The 16,345-nt window shown below is 33.7% G+C and overlaps 1 protein-coding gene across 4 annotated transcripts in view; it reads right to left on the minus strand.

Annotated features, from left to right (window-relative positions):
- LOC149789622 (endoplasmic reticulum disulfide reductase DNAJC10-like) overlaps positions 1-16,345 on the minus strand; it is an 85,513-nt gene that overhangs the window by 57,152 nt on the left and 12,016 nt on the right. For all 4 annotated transcript variants that reach the window (XM_089971649.1, XM_089971652.1, XM_089971650.1 and 1 more), the window contains 6 exons: positions 13,602-13,767; positions 11,969-12,019; positions 7,756-7,841; positions 2,217-2,342; positions 1,423-1,588; positions 850-893 (listed from right to left, as the gene is read on the minus strand). In XM_089971649.1, the coding sequence (XP_089827775.1) occupies positions 850-893; positions 1,423-1,588; positions 2,217-2,342; positions 7,756-7,841; positions 11,969-12,019; positions 13,602-13,767 (639 nt within the window). The remainder of the gene's footprint in view (positions 1-849; positions 894-1,422; positions 1,589-2,216; positions 2,343-7,755; positions 7,842-11,968; positions 12,020-13,601; positions 13,768-16,345) is intronic.

Consider the following 16,345-nt stretch of genomic DNA (forward strand, 5'->3'; position numbering starts at 1 on the left):
ATCTGTATAGAGTACTGATGCATAGACTAATTGAATCTGCATGAATAATGATGGCAAAACAAAGTGAGCCTGTATGGAGTAATGATGCATAGATCAACTGAACCTATATGGAGTACTGATGCCTAGACTAATTGGGCCTGTATGGAGTAATGATGCATAGACAAACTGAACCTGTTTGGAGTACTGATGCATAAACAAACTGAACCTGTATGGAATACTGATGCATAGACCAACTGAATCTGTATGAAGTTACTGGTGCATAGACTAACTGAACCTGTATGGAGTACCGATGCATAAACAAATTGAACCTGTATGGAGTACTGATGCATAGACAAACTGAACCTGCATGGAGTACTGATGCCTAGACTAATTGAAACTGCATGAAGTACTGATGCCTATACTGACTGAACCTGCATGGAGTACTGATGCCTTGACTAATTGAACCTGCATGGAGTACTGATGCCTAGACTAATTGAACCTGCATGGAGTACTGATGCCTAGACTAATTAAACCTGCATGGAGTACTGATGCCTAGACTAATTGAACCTGCATGGATTACTGATGCCTATACTAACTGAACCTGCATGGAGTACTGATGCCTAGACTAATTGAACCTGCATGGAGTACGGATGCCTATACTAATTGAACGTGCATGAAGTACTGATGCAATGACTAATTTAATCTATGTTGGGATTGGCAATGACATACGGAAATCCTAGTTACAGAGTTGCACTGAAAGACAAACAAACTATAATTTATTGTGTCTCTTTATTAAGGAAAGAAAATGCAATGGACAGCAAAGACTAGAGGAAAGTGTAAGAATACAGGTAAAATGAGTCCAAATCTTACAAGCATCCCAGCAAGTTTCAGAGCAGTATTTGGTTCAAGACAGTCTGAAAAATAAGATTGGACTATGCAGTAACTCCAAGTACCTGGAAAATTTATCACTGTCCCTCCATAATTTCATTGCATAATATTCACCATTATCAGTGTAAGAAAATTACTTCAAAAAAACTCATATGCTACACTGTAAACAAAGACAATGAAATACCACATAATATTACATAAAAATGTAAGTGAGAAATTATCAAGTCTTTGTAGTATTGTGACACAACTTAAATTCATTTTCAAAGGGCATCCAGACTTTGAAATCCACTAAACAAATGAAACCTGGGCAAAATAATGTGACAAACTATAGCTCATATTTTTGCACCATATATAAACTTATTAAATTGATCGTAAAATACAATATGCAACTTGCTACGAACAAATCGCAGTCATACAATCATTATTATAAAAACTCAAAGAAGTTCTTTCTGTTTTACAGTTAACTTTAAAAATGTTGTAATCCATTAAATTTGAAGGCTTATGATAATTAAGTAACAATGAGCCAGAATAATGGGTGTGAATGACTGAAAATACCTCCAGTGTCTCCACAGAAAGTGATGAGCCAAGGGAGCTCACTCTTAGTGTTATGCACAGTCTTCTCAAAGTTGCCCTTTCTTAGTTCTATTACCTTTACCCTCACATACTTAAGAGCATATTTCACAAGATCCTTTATTGTTTTCTCTCCAAAGTATTTTTCTTTCTGGAAGATAAAAATTATTAACATTATGAAATCAGTTGTGATGCCCTAACTTCCCTAACTAGCACCTTGTAATTTCTTGTATGCAACCTGCCCTCATTGGGGCACTGCCTTGTCTTAAATTCTTGAGGTTTAATACACTGGATACTATAATATTCTTCATGTGCATTTAGGGCAAAATCTTGCTATAATGTACCCATTGATGGATTACCAGAGCACAGATAATTCCATCTACTCTTTATCGTGGCAGTCTGAATAATTAGTATTGATGGATCACTAGAGCACAGTTAACTCCATCTTCTCGTTATTATGGCATTTTGAATAATTAGTACTGATGGATCACTAGAGCACAGTTAACTCCATCTTCTCGTTATTATGGCAGTCTGAATAATTAGTATTGATGGATCACTAGAGCACAGTTAACTCCATCTTCTCGTTATTATGGTCACCTGGATACACAAATTATGAACATCACAAATCATTTACATTACAGTCTTCATTATGGAAGTCATTTTGGTCACCTGGATACACAAATTATGAACATCACAAATCATTTACATTACAATCTTCATTATGGAAGTCATTTTGGTCACAAGGATACACAAAAGCAAAAAAGGTTTACAGTACTCACAGCTGGGTACATGATCAGAGATGGGTAGGACTGAATGCCCTGAAGGCGACACAAATGCCAGTTATCTCCACAGTTCACAGCCCCTATTCGTAGTACTCCTCCCAGTTCATGTGCAACCTCTCGCCACTATATTTTTTTAAATATAAAAGAGATGCATTTAAATGCAATGAAACCTGAATTAAACAAAGAAAATACAACATTTTGTAAAAGTTAAAATACGGAACAAAGTAGTCAAACCAATCTGGCACAACTGGCTCTTCATCTTTTTACTTAATTTCATCTAAAGCATCAGATTCTAACATTCTGATTGTAATTTCATCTAAAAGACTGGTTCTAATCTTTTTGTTGCAATATCATCTAAACTGACTGGTATTAATCTTTTTTTTGTAATATCTAATCTGTCTGGTTCTAATTTTTTTACTGTAATTTCATCTAAACTGACTGGTTCTAATCTTTCTTTGGAGGGATCTAATCTTTTTGTTATAAATTCATTAAAAATGGACTGGTTCTAAACTTTTCATTGTAATTTCATCTAAACTGACTGATTCTTATTTTGTCATCTGTATGAGACTACAATGAAAAACTTCACAATTGTAATTGAAATCAATGTCACCATATGCTCTCTTGTCACTATAAAAGTGATTAACTGTATCTTGCTTTCTGCCTTGTAGGTGAGACAATAATAGTTAAGTATTTTTTGAAAAGTTATAAATAGCAACATTGACAAAAAGGCAATGGACAGTATAAAACACATACATTGCCATACCATAATGTGATTGGTCAGATTTTAATGGCACAATAAGTTTGTTATTAGCTATACCATAATGTGATTGGTCAGATTTTAATGGCACAATAAACTTGTTATTAGCTATACCATAATGTGATTGGTCAGATTTTAATGGCACAATAAACTTGTTATTAGCTATACCATAATGTGATTGGTCAGATTTTAATGGCACAATGCGCTTGTTATTAGCTATACCATAATGTGATTGGTCAGATTTTAATGGCACAATAAGCTTGTTATTAGCTATACCGTAATGTGATTGGTCAGATTTTAATGGCACAATACGCTTGTTATTAGCTATACCATAATGTGATTGGTAAGATTTTAATGGCACAATAAACTTGTTATTAGCTATACCATAATGTGATTGGTCAGATTTTAATGGCACAATACGCTTGTTATTAGCTATACCATAATGTGATTGGTCAGATTTTAATGGTACAATAAGCTTGTTATTAGCTATACCATACTGCAGAAATGAAAACTAAATGACTTTCCAAAAGACAGTTTGTAGCAGCCAACTAGCCAGGGCAGGTATTGAACCTGTGACTCTTGGGTTACAAGTCTGATGCTTTCCCAAGCTACCATGGCCACTTGGCTTGATGAGCTACCAAGTGTTTTATACACTTCTTACTGTAACCTGTGCAATGTGTAAACTGATGCAGTATGACTCAGCTATAGCATGCTCTATTATAACATGAATTTGGATATAACATGATCATAGTATGGCTTGCAAAATTTCATATATATGTATTTTTCTCACACATGAAAAAAAGAATTCTCTCTTAAAACTACAAAAAATAGTGTGTTATATCACAATCCATTTATGCTGACATCTGGCCTGAGTACTGCATGACGCCAGATCCCTGGGATTTTGGGGTTGTTGTTTTTACATTTCTAATAGTGGAAATCATCCAGACAAGGCACAATCTCATAACGGATCTTTCAAACGAAATAATCTTGGACTATCGGCCGCTCGCTAGCAATTAATATATTCAATTAGACTGACCTTTGTATGCAGATGGTAAGTAAAATCCCTCTTCTTTTCACTCATATGATTAAATCCTTCAGAATACTCATATTTTCTATAGTAATCCCTGTCAGAACAAAACATTTGTGTAGCCATCATCTGTCGACCATTTTTAAATGTCTAAAGCATGCGCAGAATCACTCCTCTACCAGAAATATCAACAAAAAAGCGAAGATCTACTTACTGATTTATCGAGTAGTCATGCTAGGTTAACCAGTTACAAGTGACCAACCTTTGAAGGCAGGAATAGCAACTGCTACAATTGACTAAACGACGGCTAATTCCTTTTTTAAATATACCCAGAAAAAAGTTTTGCGGAAACTTCAAAGCAAACTGATTACCTTTGAAGCACCAATCGTTCCGTATAAATGCTAAGCATATAAAATAAATCCAGTCCCAATCAATGTTCTACAATTATTTGATGTTGCCGCTGCAATAAGAAATGGATTTTTATTTGGGCCTCCAACTCTGTTCTCTAACAGTGACTTCAATAACACATGCACTCTTCATAAAAGAAAGCCAACTACAATCCTCAATAAAAACAAAAAACCTTTCATCTATGGAAGTCAGTACAAAACTTAAATAAAACCAGTGGAATCTGATGAATTGTTTTGCATTTTCCAAAGTGACTGGAACATGTTTACTGAAAATTTCCTTTTTGTAAGAAAAAAGTTTATGATATTGAGTGCTACCAACATCGGCATAAAATGCAAATTAAATTTCCAATCTTTTGAAACTATAGATATCTGGCCATTAAGTTACCTGAAGATGGGGTATCTTGCAAAGATGTTTCTTAAACTTTTTAATTTGTGCACATGTTTTCATTTCCCTTTGAAAAGCCTCATCCCATGGGTAGTCTGCAAGATGACAGCTGTCTCCAGCTGACCAAAATCTGGGCCAGTTCAAGTACATGTAATGTAGCATGTTGCAGTAAATTGTTTAGTGACCATCGGATAGAGATCAAAAAAAAAACTAACATTCTTTTATATCTTATTTGTGCTATTTAAAAGGATGTGAGGGAAAATGAATTCTGACAAGTGATCTATATTCAAATTTATGGATTTTTTTTTATACATTTCTAGTACCTAACGGATTATGGATTGTACTACACAAATGGAAGTTATCCGTATACAAGTGTTTTTCAGACAAATTTCTCTTCATTTAATCAAAAGCACATATTTTTGCATCTGCTTTTATTACCCAATTATCCCCTGTCATATTTTAGGTACATGCATCATTTTTTCCAGTTAACCGTCTTGGTCGGCTATAACATGGTTCAGTTTATATAACACAGTTGGGTTCTATGGACCCCAACCTCCATATTATAGCGGGGTCACAATGCATTACAGAGACAATAAATGATCATCTTTCTGTAGTATATCAGTTTAACACGACATTTTAAAATGTCAAATTCTTTTAAACAAAACAAATAAATGCAACTGAAGCAAGTGTATGACTGTGAATACCGATGTGAATACCTATGCCTTGCCATACTGTCACAAATATGACAATGTCTGGTCAGAGTATACTTACAGTTGGTGCAAGTGTATGACAGTGTGAATATCAATATCTTGCCATAATGTCACAGGTGAGACAAGACCTGTACAGAGCACACCTGTCAACTTGTACAGATTACCCGTAATTTGTTCATTTTTTTTCATTTTCATCAGTACAACTGTTTCATACAGTTTTTTCTTATAAAAATTCCTGGGTTTTTTCCTTAGTTTTTAAAAATATTTTTGTTAACCCCAGCAGTTCGGAAATAATTCTTTTTTAAATCGAGTGCGATCCAGAATCTTTTTTAAGATATGCACAAGCAACATGGGGATAACTCTAATATGCTTTTGAAAGTGAAGGAAATTGGGAATGCCAAAATCAGGTTAAGTCCAAGATCTTACTTTAACAAAAGGAATAAAAAATATATTACTATTCAAGAAAGTGTTTAGACAGCTTCATTTCATTCAAGATTCTTATGATCCTTTCAGCCGATTTCAATATTCTCGGCTTCATTGTATTCCAGCCAGCTGAAATGTAGGCCAACGGAACTTGAAAACATGTCCATTTACTTGTGTGGGAATTTGAATTTATTAGGAAAAAGACATCAGTGTAAGTAAAGTCTGACTAAAACATTATAACTTAATTTGTAGAAAATTGATGATATGGGATGCCAAGTGTGTGAGATATTCCTGAAACTTTGACTCATCATTCCGAAGTTAAGTGAGGTCAGAACACGCCACACAGTGCCATCATTGGGCAATAAGACCTTGACACGCCAAAAATAAATATCAAGTCGAGGTCTTATATTGTAGGACTAAGAGTTTATGGTGGGAGGGATATAAGTATGTGATAATGAGACCATGATAAAATCCAAAGAAGTTAATATTACACCTTGAAAATTCATTTTTCAAAATACCTTGCACATATCTTTTTGCAGACACACTAACATCATTTTTACAGTGTAAAATAAACACTGCCACCTGCTAAATAGACTTTAAAACCCCTGATTACATTTTGAAAAGTGCAAAGGATGCATGTGATGCCTATATTAATGTGTGCATGAGTGTGTTACAACACAACAAAAATCAAAAGAATAAAATGAAATAAAGTTTCAGTGGTGTAAATAATTATGTACATGTGAGTAAAATTAGTTTGTGTATTGCATTTGTTGTTTTAAAACTGTTGATCTTATATAATGTATGAGTACATTTTTTCGTGTAAAGTTTCTTTGGTCTTTGTAAGGTTTTTATTGGTCTGGCATACAGGTTTTCATCTCAACTGGTTGACAGGAACATCAGAGTATGCTAACAGCTGATACAAGTACAATTTTCCATTAAATTTTTTTTTTAAAATAGAAGGGGTGTTTATATGTTTATTTAACATCAATAACGTTGATTGATTTAGTGAATATAGGCGGGTCTTAGTCGCAAAGTTGCAGGAGAGACAAACACTGTTGAGTTTACTTACAGCTGGTAATAGCGTAGGACAGTGTGAATATCTACGTCTCACCATACTGTCACAGGAGAGACAAACACTGTTGAGTTTACTTACAGCTGGTAATAGCATAGGACAGTGTGAATACCTACGTCTCACCATACTGTCACAGGAGAGACAAACACTGTTGAGTTTACTTACAGCTGGTAATAGCATAGGACAGTGTGAATACCTACATCTCACCATACTGTCACAGGAGAGACAAACACTGTTGAGTTTACTTACAGCTGGTAAGAGCGTAGGACAGTGTGAATACCTACATCTCACCATACTGTCACAGGAGAAACAAACACTGTTGAGTTTACTTACAGCTTGTAATAGCGTAGGACAGTGTGAATACCTACATCTCACCATACTGTCACAGGAGAGACAAACACTGTTGAGTTTACTTACAGCTGGTAATAGCGTAGGACAGTGTGAATACCTACGTCTCACCATACTGTCACAGGAGAGACAAACACTGTTGAGTTTACTTACAGCTTGTAATAGCATAGGACAGTGTGAATACCTACATCTCACCATACTGTCACAGGAGAGACAAACACTGTTGAGTTTACTTACAGCTGGTAATAGTGTAGGATAGTGTGAATACCTACGTCTCACCATACTGTCACAGGAGAGACAAACACTGGTGAGTTTACTTACAGCTGGTAATAGCGTATGACAGTGTGAATACATATGTCTTGCCATACTGTCACAGGAATGAGAAAAACTGCACAGAATATACTTACGGTTGGTGCTAGTGTATGACAGTGTGAACAATGAGGGGAATAGAAATTGATGAACCACACATCATCTGTCCCTTCTACAGATTGTTCTGAAAATGCACAAAAACAAAACAGATCAAATATAACTACAGAGGTCTGGAACAATGTTATTTTATCAACAAAATGTTGAGATACAGTTTTGGTTTCTATAACTGAAAGGTTTTCTTAATTTCTTCATCATTAATTGTAACTGTCATTTATAAGATTTCCTTTTTGACCTTCCTTGAATTTCTCTAATTAGTTTCCATCCGGCTTTTCAGGTCACTATGTGAAGATCTGATTCATTCCATCAATGTGTCGTCATGGTTACATTTACACATCCTGTTCTTAGTAATAACCATGTTTCTCATTGCCTATAAAGAATCCAGTGACTAATTTTGAATGTTTCACTTGATCATTTATTCATTTTTCTGCCTTCAGTTAATAGCTTTATAATTCCATTATGAATCCAATGTGGATCCTCAATGTGAACAGTAACATTTTCATGTGGTACACATTTCCTCACTGTGAACAGTAACATTTTCATGTGGTACATATTTCCTCGCTGGATCATGTATTACCAGTATTTCTATAAAATTCTAAATACTGACATTAACAGTTTTTATTAATTACACTGTGCTACTTGGTTCACATGAGAATTTACTTAAAAAGAGCATAATTCAGGTATCTTTCATAGCAAACTAAAATAGGGATGATAATTATATAAACAGCGTATAAAAGTCAACGATAATGGACACCTTCTTCATGCAATGGATGCAAAATTTCTGCAAAGTGAACAAGATCTGGACCTGACATAAAAAAAATCAGAACCTGAAACTACTATCTAAAACTCTTTGGGTTTCTTTTTAGCTAATAAAGATTGATACAACAATGGAAAAAATTTTGTTTAGAAGGAGAAAATTTTCATTAAAATCTCCAATCAAGAATTAAAAGTTGTAAATGAATGGATTAGACTCTTTATATTTAATTCCAGAAACTCCAAAGTGAGCTATGTGACATCTGGGTGGACTGTATATTTATCAGTCCCTCTTTCTCTCTTTTTACAAATCACCAAACTTTGTTCACTTTTTGGGATTAAAGGCCTATCAAGTATTGTATTTATTTAGAATAAAGGTGGGATATCAGTGTCCATGTTATAATTTTCATTGTGAAACTTCAAGTACTTCAAAAGTCACTGAATTACAACAAAAACAATGTATTTTATAATTACTTAGTCACAGGTATTTTCGAATGCATTACAAATGTGTTGAAGCAAATTTGGATAAACTACAAATATGTGAAAGAATGATGCTTTTAGCCCAATTAGATCAAAAAAACCTTGCTATAGCATACTTGAAATTAAGGAACAAATTTGTATATATCATGATTGTCATGTGGCTCACAAAATTTCATATATTTTTCAAACAGGAAAAAAATATGTATTTCTTTTTCAAAATACATGTATGAGAAATAATGTGTAAAATGTTCATTATCATGTATGAATCTGAATATAACACTACCATGGCATGGCTCCCAAGATGTTACAATAATTTAACCAATATATTGAAGTTGTAGGGCTAAATAAACAAATGTCTGATCTAATATTTCTAGCGACCATGATGTCTTTGCAAAATATACCTTTTTACACTGTTATGAATGACTGCATCACAAAAATCAGGATAAACTCCATCAATTTTAATTAAATTTAATCCCTGTAACAACGACCGCTTATAGTTTTCTAAAATTAAAAGAGGCTGGCAACCAATATCTGAATTCTTGTAGGTATGTTTAAAGTGTTTTATAGTTTCTGTTGTAAACCAGAATAAAGTACATGTAGATTATTCCCGCACTAAACCTGGATCCTGCCTGCATCATAGCTAACGCCCATATGTATGAGTGGGACCCAGTATCCCTATGAATGACCCTTGAGTGAGAACATAGACACCAATAGCCTATACATGTAATCTTTTATAACAATAACTGCTTGATTAGCAAAGATTGTTCTGATCAAAACCAAACAAAAAGAACAAACAAACACACAAGAAAATGGATTCTGGCTACTGGTGATAGATGCTACTGTCCTTAAACCAGGCTAATGTTACAAGTAGCGAATTGCCATTGTAGTGCCAAAATTGATGTACTGGTCACATATATCATTTGTCTTTAGAGTTAATCCATATTGCCTGCGGTGAATAAGGTCTTTGTCTATTAAACCAACAAGAGAGAATCATTTGCGGGCTTCGATTAATAGTGTTATAGACTTGTGATGTTTGTTGTTTTCTCCCCCGATCATATCCCAATCACCAAGCTGTCATCTATTCAAGTTGGTGTGACTGGATTACACACTTAATGTATCGACTTAATCTCTGTGCGTCTTCTTTGAATTAAGCCATTCTGTTTCTGAATAACTGTATTTTTTCATTTCATTAATTGTTAGATATTCAATCTACATGTATAGATTTTTCATATTTTCTCAAAGCCCAGCCAAAAACTGTCTTGGCAGTCAATATTAAAACTGAGCACTAATAATGTTAACACCTAGAACCTTAATAACAATGGATGAACCTCCAACTAAAATAAAATAAATTTTAATGCTGGAGAAAATAATCATTATAACTGAAAGTGAAAAAGAGCAGGCCACTCACAAAATAGCTGTTCAAATGTTGCTAAAACAAATTCAATGTGTTATAAAGGAAAAGGAGTATATCGTAAACAGTTTCATATGCTAATACATATATGTGTGACCTTCAAACGTAAATGTGATTTTATGTTTAGTGATAGAATTATATGTTTATTGCTATATAATTTTGTTTTCAGATGAATACATACAATATTTTAACAAGAATTATTAATAAACAGAATGGAATATATGTACAGTGATTGTGGTTATTTTTCATTAAATTGTTCTGAAACTGGACCTTGGAAATGTCTTTTTGTACAAACCTGTTATGAGAGACCACCTGTCTTGAGAGACTGCTTTATCTGTTGGCAGAAGGGATGGTCTCTCATAACAGGTTCTACTGTACCAAAAATTTGCCCATTGTTGGAATTGGATTTTGTATCTTGATTTTATACTTTTTTTCAGCCTCAGTTCTATGGCGGCAGACTGGTCTAAACTGCAAACAGACAGGCGAACCTTTACAAACAGTAGGATAAGTTGGGGGATTTCAAGTAAAAAGTGGCCAGAAAAGTGATGGGTCCAATAAGCAAAGACAAGAAAAGAAATAACTCCATCTTTTACCCTTCTGCACATGTGCAAGCGAAATAACCAATGAAAAATGACATTTCTAACACATCTTGCCATCAGGCCAAACAAAAATCACTTGAATGCATATTTTTTTAACGTATTCAGAAACAGCCACCAAAATGTGTTTCCGACTCGTATTTCAGATGAATGTTACACAAATCTCCATGGGTTAATGAGTTAAGATGGTAAATGTGCCAACGGAGCACAGTTTTTCACCAAAATTACAAAACCACCAACCATTTTTTTGGTGCATGCATCAATTTCATGAACTAACTGCCTTAGTTGGTTATAGCATGGTTCGTTACAGAGCACAGTGACATTTTGTGGACCCCGACCATTGTGTTATAGCCAGGTTACACTGTACATATTTAACAAATGACAATCATTTAGATTATCTGCAGTCCACATAAAGGCTGGGCCACTTTTATTGTACACAATCACCACTCTGCCATGAACTATATTGTTTACAGAATATTCTTTTGTAATTTTTGGGATATATATTTTCTTTTCATGTCAGAATAATTACATACATTTGGGTATTTTGGTGTTTTCACTCATAAATATGAGTAACTACTCATTGACACAATGACACAAACTTTATAAATTGGAATTTGTTTTAAGTTCTACACACAATATACAGCTTAAAATATATATATAAAAACAATACAAAAATACATTCATATTTTTTATAAAAGTCAAAGGAAAGAACTCATATGATATGGCATATGAATAGATCTTGGCTGGGTGGCAATGACATTTCCACAGGCCACATCTAACTTGTTCTGTTGATGGCAATGACACATGCATAGGCCTTGTCAAACTCTTTCTGTTCGTGGCAATGTCATATCCTTAGGCCACATCAAATTCTTTTTGCTGACTTGGAACAAAACACAAATGCATTTTAGTATTTGAATAACACAGTAAAAATTAAATAATAAAAATAATTCTTACCAAAATCTGAACGGCTAAGTGTTATAATTTCTGGATCATCATCATACAATCCTGAAAATACAAGTCAGAAGAATTAAAAGCATGGCTGTTTAAACAGGATCATTTAAGATGCAGGATGAAACATAATGAGGAATAATGGAATAATAGAAACAGTCTGAAAATGTTTGGTATTTTCTTGACAAAAAGTCCAGTTATATCAGAATGACAAACTTGAAGAATGGTGAGCAAAATGATAGAAAAACATATCCCCTACCCAACTCATCTCCTACGAAATGAAGGAGATGAGTGTATAGTACTGACTCCATCAAAATATATCACCTACCCACCACCTCCAGCACATCCCACTCCACCACTCATAACTGAAATGTGTATCTCTATAAAAATACATCCCCGACCAACCAAATCCCGCATCTGAGGTGGATGCTCTAACCACTGGGCCACTGAAGCAGTCCAGTTACAAACTAATGTCATATATAACACCCAGCTGTAAGCTAAAAAGTGCAACAACTCTATGATGACCATAATAAATATTGCAGAAATCCATTAATAACTTTTGTCACAAAATAGTGTCAGATAATGTGTTCAGTGTAAGTTATTAAGGGCAATAACTCTTAAAAGGGAAATAATCTTAACATAAATTGCACAAACATACTTATTCATCTTTATGTACATCTAAAGATAATGAACACCAAGTTTCACACAAATACAACATAAACTACAAGGCCGGTTATGTTAAGATTGTGGCATACAATTATATTGCATCCCAATATAAGTAAAAAAAAAGGCAGTTATTCATCAAGCAGGAACAAAGGGACTGGTCAGTATGCACTTAATCATATGGCATACAAGCCACAAAATGACATGACACATGAAAAAATGTTTTTGACTCCCAAACTCTCTGATACCATCATGTTCCAAAACATATGATTTTTAGTGACCTTAATACCAAAAATCGAAAAAAGAGACCTTTGTTGACACCACTATATCTGCCCATACATTATATAAATGGTAAACAGTTGTTCTTAAAAGTAATAGAAAAACTATTACCTCAGGGCAGTTTATTCAGCTGATTATCATAAAGGTGATTAAAATGTTCAACAACCACCCTAGCATAGACTATTTAAATGACTGACTCTGGGTTGATGGAGTCAGACTATGTGATGTGCTTGTTGTTGTTGTTGTGGGGTTTAATGCCAATTTTCAGCACATGATATGCTATGCATGGTGACCAGTATTAATGGTGGAGAAAGAACCCGGGAAAACCCGGGAAGAACCACCGACCCACGACAAGCTACTGGCTAGCTTTCTCACATGCCCACATTAGCTGAATCCTAGACTCGAACCCAAGCAGACAGAGGTGAGATGGCAGTGATCCTTAACGGATAACGCTTTAGACCACTTGGGGCCCCTATGTGATGTGCAATGGGGAGCTTTTCATTCTTTGCAATAAACAGTCCAAAATCACTTGAAAAAATGTACCTATCCTTAACTGTCCAGAAATATCAATTTTCAGATGGATCATCCTTAAGGATCTGGTGCTGCACTATTTAGATAAACAACACAGTAAACAGATTAATTTTTAATATTTTTGATGAAAATAATATTTTCCTGTCACTTGTGTTTAATCTATTACCAAATTCTTCCTGGTAAAATCTCCAGCTTTCATATTTTTGTCCTCCCCGGAAATCGTCTTTAAGGCCCTCCTCTCCGTGCATATCATACTTCTTACGAAGATCTTCATCTTTCAATACTTCATAAGCCCGATTTATTTTTAAAAATTTGTCATGTGCATCTGGGTCCTGAAATGAAAATAATATCATAAAAATTTATTGACTTGTAAATGCTACAAACTATCCTACTCATTTCATGAACTTCATATCAAATGAGACTTATGTAACTTTCTCTAGTTCATAAAAGCCTTTGACGGCCTTAAATTATGTTATAGCAAAGGCTTTTTAATTATTTTATCATAAAAGCCTTTGAAGACTTTAAATTATGTTATAGCAAAGGCTTTTTAATTATTTTATCATAAAAGCCTTTGAAGGCCTTAAATTATGTTATAGCAAAGGCTTTTTAATTATGTTATCATAAAAGCCTTTGAAGGCCTTAAATCATGTTATAGCAAAGGCTTTTTTAATTATGTTATCATAAAAGCCTTTGAAGGCCTTAAATTATATTATAGCAAAGTTTTTTAATTATGTTATCATAAAAGCCTTTGAAGGCCTTAAATTATGTCATAGCAAAGGCTTTTTAATTATTTATCATAAAAGCCTTTGAAGGCCTTAAATTGTGTTATAGCAAAGGCTTTTTAATTATTTATCATAAAAGCCTTTGAAGGCCTTAAATTATGTTATAGCAAAGGCTTTTTAATTATGTTATCATAAAAGCCTTTTCATAATATATACCAATACAGGCCTTTTAATTATATATTATAATAAAGGCCTTAAATTAAATATTATAACAAAGGTCTTTAATCATATATCATAACATTAACATTAAATTACATATTATCACAAAGTCCTTTTAAATTGTGTGAACAGTAAATAGATGTAATCTGCAAACATTTCTTGCTGTCTCAAAAATTATATAGATCTACTTCTGTGATCATTCATGCCAAAACTTCCAATGTAAGCTTAAAGTGATATCACCAAACATCTCTTTTTTATACAGGAGGAATGCATGTTTGAATGAGCCAATGAAACTCACAATGTTTACAAAAAATATATCATCTTACCATTGGTTATGTACATTTAATCAGCTATTAATGATCTCAAATTGTATGCTGGACTTGACTTTGTCCAAAATCAAGATCATTTTGTACCTGAGCTGAATCACTGATTTTAGTTTGTAAACAACATGTTTATCCCAATCTGAGTCTAGAACCTTGGAAATTCCTCAAAAAATGATGGGTCTATATGTTGCTTACTACATTTTTTAACACAATTTAGTAACAGACTTCTAATTATAAGTAAGATTTTCTTTTGCAAACATTATGAACCTTCCAGAAGGAAATGTTACATTAGGTAACAGTTTCTTTTCGAAAATGCTAATTGTGACCTGAGCTTTAGGTTGAGGACTATATTATTGTTTTTCTAGAAATTAATTATTCATGGAAAGATCTTAACAGAATCAGTTGTAATACTGTCATGTCCAGAAACTCATTTGGGCTGTTATTTATTTATTCAGATTATTTCATTCAAGTGATTCTTCTCTGAAATAAAAAGTACTCAGAAAGAAAATTCTTGCTAATTGTGACTTGAATATATTGTGAAATTTCAAATAAATATATTTGTTAGAATTGTGTTATTTTAAAGAATGTTGGCACATCATCACTACATGGGCCGCCAGACATATCAATGCTTCAGCACTGGATTTAATTTGGACTTTCATCTATTCAGAAATGTAATCATAAGTACTTGTTTCTCTAATTCGAGGATTATCTGGGACTTTAATTCACAATACCATATGTTCCTTTTCCTTAAATTTTCACTTTGTATTCTAAGGAAGTAAATCATTTGCTGAATTTACAAAGCCTGCTGCTTCTCACACTTTTCTTTTACTTATTTTAAGATCACAGAGTCATAATATCATCATAATAATGTTTAATGTCACATCTCTCATGAGCCAATCAAATCACTTTTCCAAAAGTTTAGGAAAGCTTCATGTTGATGTAACAAGGATTTTACCATACTCTCATTTGGCAGAGATCTCATGAAGCCATGCCTGAGCAGGACTATTTCCAAGGGCATTGTATCTTGCCAAGTAACAGCAGTATGAAGATGTATCTTGCCAATTAAGGGTAGTATGATGATGTATATTGCCAATTCATGGTAGTATGATGTATCTTGCCAATTAATAGCAATATGAAGATGTATTTTGCCAATTAAGGGTAGTATGATGATGTATATTGCCAATTCATGGTAGTATGAAGATGTATCTTGCCAATTCTTGGTAGTATGAAGATGTATCTTGCCAACTAATGATACTATGATAATGTATTTTGCAAATTAATGGTAGTAGATTTGACAGAGATCTCATAAAGCCATGCCTGAGCAGGACTATTTCCAAGGACATTGTATTACCAATTAATGGTAGTGTGATGATGTGTCTTGCTAATTAATGGTAGTATGATGATGTACCTTACTAATTAATGGCAGTATGAGTATGTATCTTACCAATTAATGGTAGTATTATGATGTATCTTACCAATTAATGGTAGTATTATGATGTATCTTACCAATTAATGGCAGTATGGTAAAGTATCTTGCAATTAATGGTAGTATGATGATGTATCTTGGCAATTAATGACAGTATGATGTATCTTACCAATTAATGGCAGTATGGTAAAGTATCTTGGCAATTAATGGTAGTATGATG

Source organism: Sinohyriopsis cumingii, chromosome 10 (assembly GCF_028554795.1).
Source record: "Sinohyriopsis cumingii isolate HCF-2022 chromosome 10, ASM2855479v2, whole genome shotgun sequence".
Taxonomy (NCBI): domain Eukaryota; kingdom Metazoa; phylum Mollusca; class Bivalvia; order Unionida; family Unionidae; genus Sinohyriopsis; species Sinohyriopsis cumingii.